The 20,347-nt window shown below is 44.4% G+C and overlaps 1 protein-coding gene across 2 annotated transcripts in view; it reads left to right on the top strand.

Annotated features, from left to right (window-relative positions):
- The window catches only part of ANAPC10 (anaphase promoting complex subunit 10), a 145,280-nt gene extending 139,811 nt beyond the window's left edge, over positions 1-5,469 (top strand). Inside the window, exon 7 of one of the 2 annotated variants that reach the window (XM_075348101.1) lies at positions 2,171-5,469. In XM_075348101.1, coding sequence (XP_075204216.1) covers positions 2,171-2,321 — 151 coding nt within the window. In that variant the 3' untranslated portion in view covers positions 2,322-5,469. The remainder of the gene's footprint in view (positions 1-2,170) is intronic. The other variant, XM_075348106.1, reaches the window with a different exon arrangement.
- The last annotated feature ends 14,878 nt before the right edge of the window (positions 5,470-20,347 follow it).

Here is a 20,347-nt window from a genome sequence, read left to right on the forward strand (position 1 = left end):
TCCCCCCCCCCCCCATCTCCTCACTGTGCCCCTTTTTTTTTCTCTTTTTTTTTTCCTTTCATCCTTTTTCTCTGCTTTTCCTCTTCCTCTTGTTCATTCCTTCTTTGGTCCCTCACTATCTCTCTCTTTTCTACGATTTTTTTCTTTCTTACTCTCTCTCCTTCAGTTGGGCTGTTTTGCCTTCCAACCGCTGGGGAACCGGAGGCTGTCATTTCTCTGTAAAAACGTTTGCCAGCCCAGTCTAACTTTTACCTGAAAATGGTTTGCATTCTTCTATGTGCAATGTATCTCCATGGTTTACATTTAGTTTAATGTTCTCAAGTTAAATAATTATATATAAAAAAAAAAGAGGGGGTAAATTTGTTAAAGTGTAGGAAGACTGCATTAAGTGCACAACAATAGTTTTGGAGAAGCTGGCTAGTGATGCCCTATTTAATTTATTGACCCTGTAAACTAAAGGTCCAGTCACACTAAACAACTTACCAGCGATCCCAACAACGATAGGGATCGCTGGTAAGTTGCTAGGAGGTTGCTGGTGAGATGTCACACTGCGACGCTCCAGCGATCCCACCAGCAACCTGACCTGGCAGGGATCGCTGGAGCATCGCTACACGAGTTGCTGGTGAGCTCACCAGCAACCAGTGACCAGCCCCCAGCGCCGCGTGGAAGATGCTGCGCTTGGTAACTAAGGTAAATATCGGGTAACCAACCTGATATTTACCTTGGTTACCAGCGCACGCAGCTACATGTGCACAGAGCAGGGAGCAGCGCACAATGCTTAGCGCTGGCTCCCTGCTCTCCTAGCTACAGCACACATCGGGTTAATTAACCCGATGTGTCCTGCAGCTACATGTGCACAGAGCAGGAGCTGGCACTGACAGTGAGAGCGACGGAGGCTGGTAACAAAGGTAAATATCTGGTAACCAAGGACAGGGCTTCTTGGTTACCCAATGTTTACTGTGGTTACCAGTGTCCGCAGAAGCCGGCTCCCGGCTCACTGCACATTTAGTTGTTGCTGTCTCGCTGTCACACACAGCGATCTGTGCTTCACAGCGGGACAGCAACAACTAAAAAATGGCCCAGGACATTCAGCAACAACCAACGACCTCACAGCAGGGGCCAGGTTGTTGCTGGATGTCACACACAGCAACATCACTAGCAACATCGCTGCTATGTCACAAAAGTTGTTCGTTAGCAGCGATGTTGCTAGCGATGTTGCTTAGTGTGACGGGGCCTTAAGCTACGCCTGTCTGGGTAGAAGGTTGAGGTAATTGCCTAATTGTCTACACACCGTGGGTGAGCGTGGAAAGTGGAGAAACGGCTGTTATTTGAGTACTATTAAGAGATCAATCGGTTTATATTGTTATTATTCATGTACATGTTTTGTAAGAAGATATGTAAAATAGCTATCCTGTTGTAAAAAATGTTGCTGTGGTGTTCAAAAACATTTTACTGATTAAAAAAAAACCCAAAAAGCAAAAACTTGTGCTTTTGTGGAGCTGGTCTTGTATGTGATAAGGAACACTTAGCTGTTCTGGACGGTGCACAATTCTTAGGTCTGTGTCTCTTCAGCATTTGACATCACCAGTGTAGCTGCAGATTGGCTAGCTGAGCTAGTGATGTCTAGTGCTGCTCCCTTCAGGTTCTAAAAGTCTGGAGGAAGACCATTCTTACGACACTCCTTCTCCATGGTTGCTAAAGCCTAGACTGAGCCCCATATTTTGTCGGAAAGCATTTAAACCCCATACAACAGTCCCAGATGTACTACCCTGAAGGATGCCTTACCTGTTGACATGACTTCTGTGTAGACGCACAAACCATTTTTCTTCTATTAAAGTAAGGACATCATAATTTACAACTAGAGGCAACTGAACCAATAGGAATAAAAAAATATTGTTGTATACACTTCTGGCAGCAGCTTATCTTCTGGCAAAACAAAAAAATAGGTATTTTGGAATTTACTTACCTTTGGGCTCAGCCTTCTGACATCTGTATATGTTAGTTAGGTTATTTACGAGGTCCCATAAAATTAATATATTATAACAAAATCAATATGAATGTTGTGTTCTCGTTCAATTACTATTCTTAATGTTATGGAAGCCAACTCCTTTCCTTTGTTAATCATCAGTCTTTCATTACAACCACATTGGTTTCCAAATTGTTTTCACAGGTTTAACTACAAAGACAGATCTCCTATGAAAAAGAAGAAAGACCACATCTGGACAGAACCAGCCCTTTCAGCATTGACCGGTTGTATCGAAATGAAATTATGTATGAAATGGAGACCTGACCAAGAAGAAGTGTTTACTTTTGTTTATTAATAAACATATAAGTATTAGATGTTCGGAAGATACCCCTGATTATTCTGGTGGCAAGGATATGGAAGCCGGAATAGAAAGAAACCCCATCTGTGTCGAGAAATCATGTTCTTTGCAGTTTAAGCCAAAAGGATATTTTATCTTCCCAACGGCGAACAAAAATCTTGTAAAGAGAATGGAATGGAATTGGGCTTTGATTTATTTGTGAGCATTGAACAAGCCATAAAACATACTATTGAAAAACCACAAAATATGTATAAAGCAGATTTTACAGCTGGAACAACTATGTTCCTTTCTTTTTTTTCCCGGGTGTACTCTTAAAATTCACATTTATTGAAACTCTTATTTTAATTTAGTTCTGAATATTTTATGTCTTTTCCCCCAAGTTTCCCAAAGATTAGCACAAGGCATATTACTTATTACATCAGTTCAGTTGCAAGTCTAGTGATATGAGATTAAAACAGTTTTGGGAGTTGGGGTTGTTGCCTGGTACACTTAGAGTGCCAAGTTGGCACTGCCTCAAGGAATGAAACATTTAGGTCGAGGTTAAATGCTTTTGTTTCAAATCAACACTTTGTGTCCTAAAACCCTTATTTCACATAGATTTATTTCTTGGAAATTAAGTTATGATTCTTGCACTGCAGGGGCTCTTTTTGCAAAATTATATGATTATTAATGGCATTATTTAAGCAATCCCTTCTATTGGGTTTCAGAACAGAGCTTTCAGAGCAATGGCTCTCTAATCCATATTAAAGGGGGTTTCCCATCATGGATCAAACTAGTCCCACCAAAATTTCATAAAGAATAAAGCCAACACTTTCACATTTTAGACGGTTTTCCTTTCACCAATCAAGCATTTTACAGGGGACCTGTCAGGTGCATTATGCACCCAGAACCATGAGCAGTTCTGGGTGCATATTGCTAATCCCTGCCTAACTGTCCCTGTATCTAGTAGCATATAGCTGTACAAAAAGAATTTTTACAGATCCTTCATTATATGCTAATGAGGGCAGCGACTAGTCACAAGGGCGTTAGTTCCCATGGCTAGTCTGCCCCCTTAGCATGTAAGCACGCCCCTCCGAGAAGTCATGGGCTGCTCATGCCGGTGGCTCTGTGGCGTCTGGTGAAATGAACAGAGCAGCTTCTTCTTTTCTGCTCTGATCTGTTGACAGTGGGTCGCTGCAGATGTCAGGCTGAATGTTAAATTGGTTCTCTGTAGCTTGATTGCTGGGAGCTGTATGTCAGTCAGCATGATGTCAGCAGTGATCTACCCATCTACCGAGAAGAACGGAAAAGGTAGTGCTACGCTCTGAAAGGGAACCAAGAGCGGTTCTGGGTACATATTTTTAATCCCAGCCTATAGGGGCATACATACAGCTATCTTTAGAAAAAGTATTTCTAAAGATCCTTCATTATCTGCTAATAAGGCCAGTGACTAGTCACAAGGGCATTAGTTCTCTCGGCTAGTCAGCCCATATAGCATGTAAGCATGCCCCTGTGGGTATGCTAACGAATCTCCAGAGTGAGAGGCATGGCCGCTCTCACCTCTGCTTTCACCGCGCCAGATTTCGGTTCAGTGCACATGATCCCTGAGCTTTCAGTCATGCGCCCTATGAGGCTGGGTGTACGCATCCCGGCATCAAACTGGTGTAATGCCCATAACCGGAAGTGTTGTGGACTTCTGATCATGCACACTGACTTTATGCCCAGCATTCTGAGGTGGTGCAACGGACACAGGTATGTGCATCACTGCCGATGATGATGCTGAGTAATGGGCATTGCATAGCATGTTAGCACACCCCTGTAGGCATGCTAGGAGGGAGGAATAAAGGCAAGAACTAACGCTTTTGTGACTAGTCCCTGCGCTCATTAGCATATCATAGAGGATCTTTGGAATAACTTTTTCTAAAGATCTCTTTATGTATGCTACTAGATACAAAAACGGTTAGGCAGGATTAGCAATATGCAACCAGAACTGCTTGTGCTTCTGGGTAAGCATGTCAGAAGCCCTGCCACATGTGACCAGCGGCATCTCTCATATAGTACCAGTCCTGGTATATCCACGGATTACAGATGCTTTGAAGATATACACTGATGAGAAGCGATCTATGTAATCGAATAGGGATACATTACACCATTACTGTATCTAAAAATAAGCTCAGTTGGTTCAGAAACATAGAAGTGGCCACAAAAAACAACAGTGGTAGGCTTTACACAATAGGAATAACTGATAAAGCAACCACACTGTGCTCCCAACATTAGTGCTGCTGTTTCACTTTGACATTTTCAGACCGGTGAAATGGAGCTATGTGTGGTCGGCCACATCATGGAATTAAGCAGGAGCAGACTGTCCTTTAACTAAACATTGTCTCATGCATAATGCAATTTTTTTCCAAACAGACCTTAAGTCTAAGTGGAAATAGTTAAAGCACACTAGTCATGGTGCTAACATTGGACAGCATACTGATCGAAAATATGGTAATCTGAATGTAGCCTTAGGAATATAAAGTGTTTGTGAATTGCTTGACTTCGGGTATAAATTGTTCCATGTGCTCATAACCATTATAACAAAAAAAAATATTTAAAGGGGTATTCCCATCTACAAAAGCCTATCCCAATATGTAGTAGGTGTAATAATTATATTAGCAAATACCTCCAATTAGAAATGTAGTATAGTTCTCCTGATATAGCCATGTCTCTTACCTCATGGTGCAGGGCATTGTAGCTTAGGTATCCATGGTTACGACCGCTTGTAAAGTGACAGCTAGATGCTTGTGGTCGTAATCATGGAGTCCTCATCTGCAATGCCCTGCACATGAGGTAGGAGACATGGCTATATCAGGAGAACTATACTACATTTCCAATTGGAAATATTTGCTAATATTATTAGTAGTAGTAAAGAGTCACACTTGCGTGTTACTCACGAGAGTATGGAATCACACTACCCGGACCGACTGGCTTCTTTTTGTATTTCTATGCAGATGAGGTGCTCCTGTCAGGAGAGAAACTGGCCGGTGGGATAGGATCTTGGAGATGGGAATACCTCTTTTATGTTCTAAACATAATGATAAGGAGGGTATGGAATAGGCCTTGCAGTTTTTACAACAATGCAATCTTTGTCTGTACAACTAGTGCTGCAATAAAATTTGACCAACCACGCATCACAAGTCTAAAGCTTTATTCATCCAGTAATATTTAAAAAAAAAAAAACAAGTTCAGCTTGTCAACTGTAAATTTTTTATTACTACATCTGTCAATGCTCATATGGTTCAATTCCTTTTTTTTATCCAATATCTTTTATTTTTTTACAACATAAACAGTGGTGGGAAACGTGTTTTCCCCTTCCTGATTTCTTATTCGTTTGTATGTTTGTCTCACTTAAATGTTTCAGATCACCAAATTTAAATATTAGACAAAGATAACACAAGTAAACACAAAATGCAGTTTATAAATTAAAGTCTTTATAAAATCCAAACTTACTAGGACCTGTGTGAAAAAGTGATTTCCCTCTAAACCTAATAACTGGTTGGGCCACCCTTAGCAGCAACAACTGTAATCAAGTGTTTGCGATAACTGGCAATGAGTCTTTTACAACGCTCTTGAAGAATTTTGGTTCAGTCATCTTTGCAGAATTATTGTAATTCAGGCACATTGGAGTGTTTCCAAGCATGAAACATCTTTTTCAGGTCATGCCACAGCATCTCAATCAGATCCAAGTTCTTAATTTTGTTTTTCTTAAGCCATTCGGAGGTGGACTTGCTCTTGTGTTTTGGATCATTGTCCTGCTGCATAACCCAAATGCGCTTCAGCTTGAGGTCATGAACAGATGGATGGATATTCTCCTTTAGGATTTTGTAGTAGACCGCAGAATTCATGGTTTCATTTACCACAGCAAATTTTCCAGGTCCTGAAGCAGCAGAACAGCCCCAGACGATCACACTACCACCACCATATTATACTATGGGTATGATGATGTTCCTCTCTGAAATGCTGTTATCTGGCCAAAACTGAGATGAGCTTTTATGTTCTTTTTGCTCATCAGTAGAGATGAGTGAACCTGTTCGATAAAGATTGGCCAATTTCAAATTCGGTACGAGCCTTAGCCTGTTTGGCTCAGGCTCAGAGCACTTTCCCCAAAGGTCGGCAATGTTCGGTTTTGTTCGATCACAATTATCGCATTTTAAAAAATTGCATTTATAATAACATGTTATGTTTTTGGATAGCATTGTGGTGCTGTATGATGAATGGGGGGATGTGTTTAATGAGTTGAGTATATAGAAGTTACACTGCACACTCAAATAGCAAATAAATAATGAATTTATTGAGAATCAAAAAAGCCAAGCAAAGGAATTGAACTCATAGAGGCAGATATGTAATCTCTGACGTTTCGGCCAAAGGCCTTATTCACAGAGTTTGCTGCCCAGAATGGTTCACTGTTCCAGAGAAGGTAGCTGTGGCTATAGTTTTGAATGAATGAATGAATGGACGTTAAATGCCAGTGGCATGAAATCTGAGCCCATGTGTATGCCGGCACTCCCGTGCCTTGGCTGTATGTGAAGGCTCCAGAGCGCCGGCATACACATGGGCTCAGACTTCATGCCACTGGCATTTAACGTCCATTCATTCATTCAAAACTATAGCCACAGCTACCTTCTCTGGAAAAGTGAACCATTCTGGGCAGCAAACTCTGTGACTAAAGCCAGCTTTACACCTTACAATTAGGTGTGCGATCTCATATGCGATGTGACACGCCCAGGTCGCATATGCGATTTAATGAGATCGCACGTAGGTCGGTCATTTGCTGTCACACGTGCGTAGTAGTCTGTTAAATTGATCAATTTTGTGTGCGATCCTTTAGATCATGTGTTCTGTGACGTATGCATTGGGCACCCTTCTTTTTTTTTTTTATTTATTGACTTGCCAAGCGTGTGTAATGTGTAGGGATCCGTTTTTACTATGTCATCTGCCATTCAGCTCTGCTACATGGCCGCTAACATATACACTGAAAAATAAGGAGCGCTGATAGTGTAATACCAACAGATCAGTGAGGTAGATCAGGAAAAATACACTCACCTGAAAAGGTTGCGATAGTCACAACCACTGATAGAGCATAGGATGAAGGCGTCTGCTGCAGCCCCACGTGGATGTGCATACAAATCAGAGTGAAGAGGGGGTTAATGCCGCGCATCAGCCAAAATGAAGATGTAGCACGTTGATGTTATAAACGTATTCTTTTATTCCATCGGTCTACGCGTTTATAGCCAGTAGGCTATACTATGTTGATGCACTGGTCCTGAAGAAGAGGTATATCCTCGAAACGCGTAGACCGATGGTATAAAAGAATACGTTTATAACATCAACGTGCTACATCTTCATTTTGGCTGATGCGCGGCATTAACCCCCTCTTCACTCTGATTTGTATGCACATGGCCGCTAACAGCAGACACAGACCGCCATATAGCAGAGCTGAATGGCAGATGACAGCAGACACAGAAAGAGCCGCACGATCAGAATGAACTCGGGTTAACTTCACCCGACTTCATTGTCATGCTGCGGCTCTGTCTGTGTCGCGTCCTGATTAGCGGTCACCCGTGAAGGACTCACCGGTGACCGCTAAACTCCTGAGTACCTGAATTGAGCAGCCCTCTCTCATATGCTTACCGATCCCCGATCACCGGCGCGGCGCTGCACGGCATTCACACTGCTCCGGCGGCTTTTACTATTTTGAAAAAGCCGGCCGCTCATTAAACAATCTCGTATTCCCTGCTTTCCCCGCCCACCGGCGCCTATGATTGGTTGCAGTGAGACACGCCCCCACGCTGAGTGACAGGTGTCTCACTGCACCCAATCACAGCAGCCGGTGGGCGTGTCTATACTGTGCAGTGAAATAAATAATTAAATAATTTAAAAAACCGGCGTGCGGTCCCCCCCAATTTTAAAACCAGCCAGATAAAGCCATACGGCTGAAGGCTGGTATTCTCAGGATGGGGAGCTCCACGTTATGGGGAGCCCCCCAGCCTAACAATATCAGCCAGCAGCCACCCAGAATTGCCGCATAAATTAGATGCAACAGTTCTGGGACTGTACCCGGCTCTTCCCGATTTGCCCTGGTGCTTTGGCAAATCAGGGTAATAAGGTGTTATTGGCAGCCCATAGCTGCCAATAACTCCTAGATTAATCATGTCAGGCGTCTGCCCGGGATACCTGCCATGATTAATCTGTAAGTGACAGTAAATAAACTGTCTTTTTTTCCCCCCTTTCTTTTTTTTTTTTCTTCTTCCTTCTTTACATTCCCAATCGGCCTGTCACATGGTTTTTTTCTTTTGCTTTACAGCCTTACCTGTTATACAGACCTCTATGGGTGCCCACACTCTGTGACCCAGTAAACTTAGGTACATGGGCGCTTACAGTCCTTTTTTCCCTTTTTCATGATACACTTATACTTGTTTGTTCTATTATATTATTATGATCCAGTGGCGACTGTTATTGTAAATTAAAATGATGTTATATATGGATCTTAAAAAATACATATATACTGATTGTTAATTCTGTTATTTTGTTTATGCAGACCTAATTTTTTGATAAAGGCTATTTAATGCCGAAAACGTTCATGAAATGAATGAAGGTTACAACTCGATATTTTGCAAATGAGTGAAGAATTATAATAATAATAAAAATAATTTTTGGACCACCATATCTGTTTCTTTCTCGTTTGGGTGTGCCAGAGCTACGCTTTTCAGTATCGTCTCTTTTTCTCTGAGCACCCCTCTACTTGACAGTGAGCAAGATTATCCATTTATAGTAAATAAACACACACACCCAAAAAAATCCTTTATTAGAAATAAAAAACACAAACATATACCCTGGTTCACCACTTTAATAAAAAGTAAATCCTGGATGGTCCAGCGTCGCTTCCAGCTCTGCTGCATGGAGGTGACGGGAGCTGCAGAAGACACAGCCGCTCCTGTCAGCTCCACGCAGCAACTGAAGACAGCCGCGCGATCAGCTGAGCTGTCACTGAGGTTACCCGCGGCCACCGCTGGATCCAGTGACAGCGGGTAACCTCAGTGACAGCTCAGCTGATCGCGCTATTCCCTTCATTAGCTGCGTGGAGCTGACAGGAGTGGTGCTGTATTCTGCAGCTCCAGTCACCTCCATGCAGCAGAGCTGGAAGCGACGCTGGACCATCCTGGATTACGCCGGACATGGAGGGCTTTTTCGGGCTTATTAAAGTGGTGAACGAGGGTATATGTTTGTGTTTTTTATTTCTAATAAAGGATTTTTTCGGGTGTGTGTGTGTGTGTTTATTTACTGTCACTTACAGATTAATCATGGAAGGTATCTCATGGAGACGCCTGACATGATTAATCTAGGAGTTATTGGCAGCTATGGCCTGCCAATAACTCCTTATTACCCTGATTTGCCAAAGCACCAGGGCAAATCGGGAAGAGCCGGGTACACTCCCAGAACTGTCGCATCTAATGTATGCGGCAATTCTGGGCGGCTGCTGGCTGATATTGTTAGGCTGGGGGGCCCCCCATAACGTGGAGCTCGCCTTCCTGAGAATACCAGCCTTCAGCCGTATGGCTTTATCTGGCTGGTTTTAAAATTGGGGGGGACCGCATGCCGGTTTTTTAAATTATTTAACTATTTATTTCACTGCACAGTATAAACACGCCCACCGGCTGCTGTGATTGGGTGCAGCGAGACACCTGTCACTCAGCGTGGGGGCGTGTCTCACTGCAACCAATCATAGGCGCCGGTGGGCGGGGAAAGCAGGGAATACGAGATTGTTTAATGAGCGGCCGGCTTTTTCAAAATAGTAAAAGCCGCCGGAGCAGTGTGAATGCCGTGCAGCGCCGCGCCGGTGATCGGTGAGTATGAGAGAGAGGGTAAGAGGGATAGACTAACATGGACAGAGAGAGAGGGACAGAGATAGTGACCGACTGACAGAGATTAGTGAATGACAGACATTGTGAGGCGCTTCAGAACGCAGCCTTTCAGCTGCGCTCTGAAGCGGACCTTTTTTAAGCTGTGGTGCAGAGCGCACACCTGCGCACATAGCCTCAGACATCAAAATCGTATGAGGGATGTCACACGTTTCAATTGACTAGGTTCGTACAACAAAACGTCCAATGTATGAGGAATAAACTACGTGTATGCGATCACCGTATTTGCGTTCAATCTTGATCGCACGTAGGTGTCACACGCAAATACGTCACGAACGATGCCGGATGTGCGTCACTTACAACTTGACCCCGACGACGGATTGAAAGATCTATTGAAGCGTGTAAGCAGGCATTAGGCCTTTGGCCGAAACGTCAGAGATTACATATCTGCCTCTATGAGTTCAATTCCTTTGCTTGGCTTTTTTGATTCTCAATAAATTCATTATTTATTTATTTGCTCTTTGAGTGTGCAGCGTAACTTCTATATACATATGAGCGGGGTCTCCCCAATCACTAGCACCTCACCCCTAATCTAGTGTGCACGCCTTTCTTTTACTATTTATGAGTTGAGGGTGTGGGGACTCGGGAGAAGCCAGAGACGTATGTTGCCATTTTTTCTTGTAACTTTATTTGCAGCTGTTCCTGCAGCCAATCACGGCACAGCAAACATCCACAAGGTTCAGACACAAGGACTTGTGTCATTGGCTTCCTACGTCATGTCCGTCTGTATATAAAATGTGGCTATGCAACGTCTGCGCCATTTTTTGAATGTGAAACATTAGGGAAGGTTCTACCACCAGCACTGCTAGACAGTTAGCTTAGCTGGGCGTTTAATGATAGGTAGCTGAGATAGATAGGAGAGCGATAGTGTAGAATAGGGATGTGTCGTGTAGGGAAAGGTGTGTGCCACAAATCAGCATTTAATTATATAAATAGTGATTGCTGCTTGTCAGTGTCTGATAAAGATTTGCCAAGCAAAGGATCTAAATAGCTACTTATTATTGCCTGCTCCAAATTAGGCAGTGAAACACATTTCTAGGTATTATTAGTTAGTACTGCCTACTATACATTTGCTAGTAAACTAGGTAAAAAGGTCTTGGCAGTTTTCATTGCCTGCTCAAAATTATGCAGTCAATCACATTTCTATGTATTGTTATTTAGTACTGCCTGCTGTAAATTTGCTAGTGAACTAGGTAAAAAGGTCTTGGCACCTTTCATTGCCTGTTCGGAATTATGCAGTCAATAACATTTCTAGGTATTGTTATTTAGTATTGCCTGCTGTAAATTTGCTAGTGAACTAGGTAAAAAGGTCTTGGCAGCTTTCATTGCCTGTTCAAAATTATGCAGTCAATAACATTTCTAGGTATTGTTATTTAGTATGGCCTGCTGTAAATTTGCTAGTGAACTAGTTAAAAAGGTATTGGCAGCTTTCATTGCCTGTTCAAAATTATGCAGTCAATCACATTTCTATGTATTGATATTTAGTACTGCTTGATGTAAATTTGCTAGTGAACTAGGTAAAAAGGTCTTGGCAAATTTCATTTCCTGCTCAAAATTACACAGTCAACCACATTTCTAGGTTTGTTAGTACTGCCTGCTGTAAATTTGCTAGTGAACTAGCTAAAACGGTCTTGGCACTTTTCAGTGTGTGTTTCAAATTATGCAGTGAACCACATTTCGAGTTATTGGCACTTTTCAGTGCCTTGGTAATATTGCCGACTCAGGCAAGAAATAAAAATGTATCTTTTGTGTTAGGTGTCTGACAGGTGTGGGCGTAGGGTTGTGAAACATCTGTTTGAAAGGGGAAGGGTACATCAACCATGAGTGGTAAATCATGATGAGGTTGTGGTGGAAGAGTGAATAGGTGGGGTGTTGGAGGTGTTCTTGTGGGAAGTTATGTTAGTCAAAGCTCTAGTGAGCAAACACTGGATCATCCTATCCCAAGAGAAATGAGAACAACTTCCATAACTGGACAGCCTACTCCACTAGATTTCTTTGACAGCTGCACATCGTTTCAACATTGAAATGAGGCTGATAAACAGCATGTGCTAGAGTGGATGGCAAGCACTGCATCCAGTGGCCTCTCTTCCTCTTCCTTCATATCAACATCCCACACAGGTCATCCCTCAGATGTGCCACCCCAATTACACTTGTTTCCGCCCACATCACAAATCTCCAACTGGCAAACTGACTATGGGGAACCACACATGGGCATGTCTACACAGCTGCTCAAATATTCTATCCCATTGCATCAAAAATCTGCTCCAAAAATTCCCAGACTCAAGAGGAGGAAAGAATCTGCACCGATTTGTGTGAGTTGAATCCTGTCCTGTACGAAGTAAGGTCCGAGCAGGATCCCGACCTTGTCAACTGACGTTAACCCCCTGGGGGAGGTAATGATGATGAGACTCAGATACCTGAGACGCACGCATACTGTTATGTGATGTCTGGTCACGAAGAGGAAGAGTGGGACAATATAGAGCCTGATGATAAAATTGTAAATCCCACTTGGTGTAAACTCAGAGGCCCGCAGCTCTGTAGCTCAGCAGATGAGGAGAGGGAGGAGGAAGATGAGGAGGTTACATTGGTGATTCCTGCACAAACACCTAGTGATGCAATCATGAGAAGCACTGCATCGTTAGCCAAAGCTCTGGCTGTGGCCAACAGCAGTCATGGGTCTTAAGTTTGCAGGAAGTGTTATCTAACCTGGACCTTTTTTGAGACCACAAAGGATGACCCAACTTTCGTTATCTGCCAACGCTGTAAACAATGACTCAGTAGAGGCAAAAATTCAAATCATTTAACTACTCTATGCATGAACCAGTACATGTGCAACCAACATGCATTACTGTGGGATTCTTACAGTGCTAAAATGTGGACTACTGTGTCTACGAAATCAACCACGTCTGCTTCTTCTATCTCTTCCTACGTCACTATCAAAACTATTCTCACACAGGTCTCTGACATCAGAACCTACATTTGTTTACCCACTACAGTTGGGGTGAGTGAGAGCTTGTCACCTGTTACAGAAGTGAGCATGCCTGATGTTTTTGACCTATGTGATACACCGAGGCCACATCCTGTGTGTTCCATAGACCATGCCTTCCTGCTGTGCACACACACTCTGGACAAATGGGGGGGGGGTCAATTGATGCCACTGTCCTGCTGTCTGCTTGCAATGTTTTTAAATATCAAGACTGCAAGATGGATCTCCAAGTTGTGTCTTGTCTATACTGGCAGAGGTGTGGGAGCAAGAGGCCTAATTCACTCATCCCACTTTTTGTTTTTAAAAATTTAAATGCCAAGCCACATTCTGCGTGTTGTATGGTCCATATCTCCCTGATGTGCAAAGCCACTATGGGGAGATGGGGGGCATTGATGCCATTGTCCTTCTGTACTGTTGTCTTCCTGCAATGTTTTTAAATATCAAGACTCCAAGATGGACCTCCAAATTGTGTCTTGTTTGTACTGGCAGAGGTGTGTGACCAAGAGGCCTAATCCTGTCACTCATCCTACTTTTTATTTTAAAAAATGTAAATGCCAGGCTAGCAATTGATTCCACTGTCCTGCTGTCTGCCTGAAAGGTTTTTAAATCTCAAGACAAGACTCCAATATGGTCAAATGGGGGGGGAGCAGTAGGGTCAATGGATGGCACTGTCCTGCTCTCCTGCTGTCTACCTGAAAGGGTTTCAAATCTCAAGTCTCCAAGATGAGTCTCCAAGTTGTGTCTTTTCAGTAGTGCCAGAGTTCTGAGAGCAAGAGGCCTACACCTGTCACTCATGCATCTCTTTGTTTTTAAAATGAAAATGCCAGGCCACATCCTGTGTACTGCATGAACCATACTTCCCTGCTGTGCAAACACACTATGGGGAAATGGTGGTGGTGGGGGGGGGAGCAATTGATGCCACTGTCCTACTGTCTGCCTGAAAGGTTTTTCATAAATATCAAGATTCCAATATAGGTCTCCAAGATGTGCCTTGTCTATAGTGCCAGGGTTCTGGGAGCAAGAGGCCTACACTTGTCACTCAAGTATCTTTTCATTTTTAAAATGAAAGTGCCAGGCCATATCCGGTGTGTTGCAAACACACTGTGGGGAAATGGGGAGGGGTCAATTGATGCCACTGTCCTGCTGTCTGCCTGAAATGTTTTTAAATCTCAAGACTTCAAGATGGGCCTCCAAGTTGTGTCTTGTCTGTACTGGCAGGGGTATGGGAGCACTAGCTCTATACCTGTCTCTCATCCACCTCTATATTTCTTATGTCAATAGGTCAGGAAGCTAATGGCTATGCCTAAACAGTGGGGCTGCACTGTAAAACATATTTCTTCTGTTTTGAAAGCTTTTCCACCCACCTAGAGGTGTTGAATACAATGAGGTTCGAAAAGGTTTGTCAAACGGTTCGACGAACAGTTCTGCAAACGTAGTGTTTGTTTGATAAGGCTTGGAGAACCGAACTTTGAAAGGTTCGCTCATCTCTACTCATCAGTGGTTTTCGTCATTGAACTTTTCTGTGCAGGCCATTTTAGACCAGTCACTTTTTTATGATGAAGTCATGAACAATAACCTTTACTGAGGCATCTTAAGCCTACCGTTCTTTAGATGTTTTCAACAGAAAGAATTACAGGGCACTGCTCCACAAAATGTCTCTTGACAAATGGTCAACCACTATTCACATTAGAAAACTCAGTGTGCAAGAGTACTAAGAATGGAGAACTACTAGTCACAGCTGCGTGGTGCTCATTCAAAAAAGCAGACAAAAATCTCATAGGCAATGAGGTAGAAAAAATGAACGAGCACTCACCAGTTTTGCTGTGCGATGATCAAAGTATTTTATTCATACTTGGAGGTTACATGCTGCGGCAAGTGGGGAGGGCGTGAGACAGGACAGTTTGGTCAGACCCGTCGAAGCCCCACCCTCAGGGGCGAAACGGCCGTCGTCTAACGTGCTGTCCTGTCTCACCCCCTCCCCGCTTGCTGCAGCATGTTACCTCCAAGTATGAATAAAATACTTTGATCATCGCACAGCAAAACTGGTGAGTGCTCGTTCATTTTTTCTACCTCATTGCCTAAGTTCTTTAGATGTTGTTGTAGGCTCTTTTGTGACTCTTTGATAAGTTGTCGCTGCATTCATGTGTGACTGTGCATATCTGTGTGCATTTTTCTGTGTGTCTGATTATGTCTATGTGACTATGTATGTAAACTTGTGTTTGTGTGTAGTAATGAGCGAACCCATGGATTATCGTGTTTGCCGAACCAGCACAGACTAAAAAATAAAATCGGGTACAACAGCCAAACGTGACCCCAGACACTGAACCCCATATAAGTCTAAGGAACCCTAATTTATTGTTTTAAAATGGTGTTAGGAAGGACTAGGGGGGCTGCAAAAAAAAAGAAAATAAGGAATAAAGCGGGACAGTTATACTTACTGACCTTCCCCGTGGCTGTGACACTGCTTCTGGGTCCAATAATTAGCTCTCCTGCATATTCACTTCTTCCCTGCCCACCAGGGCAGTCCCAGGTTCTGTGATTGGTGGCAGTCAGACTGCACCCCCACTGTGTGTGACAACATCTGTGATTGGTTGGAGTCACACACGCTGTCTGCGTCCCTATAGTGGTGTACAAATAAATTTAAAAAATGTTGTAGGGTCCGCCATAGTGTGATACCCAGCGTAAATAAAGCAGACTGCTACAGGCTGCAGTCCCCAGCTTTTTGCATTATCTTGACTGTAACAACAACAAAGGAGAACCTGGTTGTGCAAAAAAAACCCAAACAACTAAACAAATATATTATGCCCAATAAAATATATTTTATTTTCCACAAGTGTAAAAAATAGAAACAAATAAATTAAAGGGAACCTGTCACCACTTTTTTTTGGCTATAAGCTGCGGCCACCACCACAGGGCTCTTATATACAGCATTCTAACATGCTGTATATAAGAGCCCAGGCCGCTGTGCGAACATAAAAAACACTTTATAATACTTACCTAATGGTCGCGCTGCGGTGGAATTGGGTCACGGAGGTGTCTCCGTTCTCCGGTGCGGGCGCCTCCCCTTTCGGCCATCTTCGTCCTCTTTCTGAAGCCTGTGTGCATGACGCGTCTACGTCATACACACTCGCCGGTCCTGCGCATGCGCACTACAATACTTTGATCTGCCCTGCTCAGGGCAGATCAAAGTGCGCCTGCTCAGGACCTGAATGCTGGTGAGTGTGGATGACGTCGGACGCGTCATGCGCCGTGGCTTCAGAAGAAGGAGAACGAAGATGGCTGAAAGAGGCGGCGCCGGCACCGGCCAACGGAGACGCCTCCGTGACCCAATTCTACCGCAGCGCGACCATTAGGTAAGTATTATAAAATGTTTTTTATGTTCTTACAGTGGCCTGGGCTTTTATATACACCATGTTAGAATGCTGTATATAAGAGCCCGGTGGTGGTGGCCACAGCTTCCAGCCAAAAAAAGTGGTGACAGGTTCCCTTTAAAGAAAAAGGTTTTTGAGCTAATAGCCAGTTCTACAAATGAAAATGAAAGGGGAAGCACAGTATACATAGCAATTATAACCAGTAAGAAAGAAAAAAAAGAAACCAGTAAAAAAAATGTAAAAAAGGTTTACTGCCTAATATATAAAGTGTCAGTGCTTTGAGCTTACTAATTAGGTGTACAAAAATGGCCAGTATAATTAAGTTAGTTTGAGGTTTTCCAGTTTGGCTGTCCTCTGCTCGTCCCCCTCACCCCAACGCATGTTTCACCCTTCTTTGTCAGGGGAAGTCAGGTCACACATGCTGTGGCGAAGAAGGGTGAAACATGCGTGAAACATGCGGGCAAGGGGCAGCGCAGAACACATCCAAACTGATAAGTCTAAAACTAACTTTGTGATATTGGCCCTCTGAGTACACCTCATTAGTTGGCACAAAGCACTGACACTTTATATATTAGGCCAGAGGTGGGGAACCTTTTTACTGCCGGGGGTCATTTGGAATTTTCTACCAACCTTCGGGGGCCGCACCAAATTATCTATGGAACTGCTTCTCTTTGTTGCGACTGTGATGTTCGGTGATATTGATCATGTTTCTCACAACTGCTTTTCCAGGTTTGTCTTGGTCTGCGGAGGCTGGGGGCATACACATCACAGGAGGGGCTGGGGTATATACATCACAGGAGACACTGGAGCATATATGTCACATGAGACACTTGGGGGTACACATCACAGGAGACACTGGGGCATATACATCCCAGGAGATGCTGCGGCATATACATCCCAGGAGAGACTGGGGCTTATACATCCCAGGAGAGGCTAGGACATACACATCACAAGAGGGGCGTATACATCACAGGAGGGACTGGGGGCGTATATATCACAGGAGGGGCGTAGACATCACAGGCGATCTTGGGCACGGACAGCACTACATGGCAGCATGAACAGCAATAGGTGGCAGCGCGGACAGCACTAGGTGGCACAACGGACACCACTAGGTGGCACAACAGACAGCACTAGGTGGCACAACAGACAGCACTAGGTGGCAGCACAGACAGCACTAGGTGGCAGCACAGAGAGCATTAGGTGGCAGCACGGAGAGCACTAGGTGGCAGCACGGAGAGCACTAGGAGGCAGCACAGACAGCACTAGGTGGCAGCAAGGAGAGCACTAGGAGGCAGCACAGAGAGCAATAGGTGGCAACACAGACAGCACTAGGTGGCAAAACAGAGAGCACTAGGAGGCAGCACAGAGAGCAATAGGTGGCAGCACGGAGAGCATTAGGAGGCAGCACAGAGAGGAGTAGGTGGCAGCACGGAGAGCACTAGATTGTCAGCTCGGAAAGCACTAGGTGGCAGCACTGACAGCGCTAGGAGACAGCACAGCGAGCAAAAGGTGGCAGCATGGACAGCACTAGCTTGCAGCGCGGACAGCATTTACAGCACTAGGAGGCAGCACAGAGAGCACTAGGAGGCAGCATGGAGAGCACTATGTGGCAGCACTAGGAGGCTGCATGGGTTACACAGCACTGAGGCCTGCGGTCTGGAGGTTCCCCACCCTTGTATTTGGCAGTAAACTTTTTTACATTTTTATTGGTTATATTTAGAGATAAGCCACCCCCCTAGAGTTCGAGTTTGGTTCGGCGAACTGTTCGTCGAACTCTCGAACCCCATAGGAAACAATGGGAGGCAATCACAAACACATAAAAACACCTGGAAAACACCCTCAAAGTTGTCCAAAAGGTGCCAAACAACTCCCAAGACAACACGAACACATGGGAAAATAACAAGGACAAATACTCATGCGAAAACTAAACAGCTGGACGAGGAAAAAGAGGAGGAGACACAGATATAGGCATGGCTTGCCCTTCTAAAATCATGTAAAACACAGCAAGGGGACTCCAAGCAGACTCTCCCTTTTTTCCAAAAATTGGGCCCCACAGACACCACTTCAGTGGTAGCCCTTGTGCCCCAGTTGCAAACTGGACAGGTTGATTTGCATCAAACATCCAAAAATACGCAAGACTTAACTGTCCCCAGGATGACACCGGGGTGGGTAGCAAAGTCTTTGCTGAACCATGACTTGTTTATCTTGGCTCATTTTTAAAAACACCGCAAGGGTTACTCCAAGCGGAGTCTCCCTTTTTTCCAAAAATTGGGCCACACAGACACCCCTTCAGTGGCAGCACTTGTGCCCCAGCTGTACACTTCACAGGTAGATTTGCATCAAGCACATTCAAAAATACGCCAGCCTTAACTGTCCCCAGGATGTCACCGGGGTGGGTGGCAAAGTCTTTGCTGAACCATCACTTGTTCATCTTGGCTCATTTTTAAAAACACCGCAAGGGTTACTCCAAGCGGAGTCTACCTTTTTTCCAAAAATTGGGCCACACAAACACCCCTTCAGTGGCAGCACTTGTACAGGTATCAAGCACATTCAAAAATGTGGCTCTGGAGAATATGTTCGGATTTCTTGCTACTGCACATGTGCGAGCACTGGAGACTATGTTCGGATTTCTTGCTACTGCACATGTGCAAGTGCTGGAGACTAAGTCCTATCTTGGAGCCATTGCACATGTGCGGGTGACATCATCGCTGACACGAGGTCACATATCTCTGACACCTTTTAAGCTGATTGGCCGCTGGTCATGTGCTTGTGACGCTTTGCTCGGTGATAGGCCAGCGTGACGTCATTGCTGTCGTTCTGGCAGCGGATTGGCTCTGGTGTCCTCCATCTTGGATGAGGCACAGAGTCTATATAAGACCCTGACGAACGCCGCCCGGCGCTCAGTCCTCTTGGTTCATGCATGAGAGTAGACGCTCTGTGCACGTCCCTCTAGGCATCTCTCTGTCTATGCTAGGTGAGCGCTACCGGCAGGGTAGCGTTCTTGTACCTTACAGCTTCGGCTGCGGTCCGTATCCTTACATCTTAGTGGATCGGACATAGGAAGGTGCCTGAGGCACATGGTCCGGCTGGGCCTTGTGATTCTACTCGTAGGTGGACGTTGCCGCTAGGGTAACGTTCCTTATACTGCGTCTGGCAGTTGTTCGTGTCCTCGCACACTAGTGGAGCGAACGCAGGTAGGAGCTTTGTGCGGCTTACGCTGCTGCCCGTCTCTTTTGCACCACTAGTGGAGCGGACCTAGGTAGGTGCCATTTCACACTCACTGCTTTTGTCTCTGTGATCATTAACAGAGACCATACCACACACGCTCCGAGTAAGGGAGGAATTGCTTTATTTCCTAACTATATGCCTCTGTGAGTTTAACAGAGGTATTGCACTCTGCACTTGTGCTACTACTATTTACAGCGGCACACTTATATACTCTTCCTCACTCATTAACCTATCCCTTTTACGTTAATGCTAAATACGGTAGTCGCTGTGACTTTAACAGTACATGTCGTGATTGGCTCTAGTGTCACTGAGACGTATCAGTGTCAGTACTGCTTCCGTAGTACAATATACCCCTTATCCTCTGCCATAGTCTGCAGCAGAGACTTTGCACGGTGGACCCTGACTGTCTGATATCCCTTTGGTTTTTATAATCAGACAGCCCCCGTAACATTAGGACTGAGCCAAGGGTCTGGCAGTTATGGCAGAATATCAGCA

The sequence above is a fragment of the Anomaloglossus baeobatrachus genome, chromosome 1 (genome assembly GCF_048569485.1).
Source record: "Anomaloglossus baeobatrachus isolate aAnoBae1 chromosome 1, aAnoBae1.hap1, whole genome shotgun sequence".
NCBI lineage: Eukaryota > Metazoa > Chordata > Amphibia > Anura > Aromobatidae > Anomaloglossus > Anomaloglossus baeobatrachus.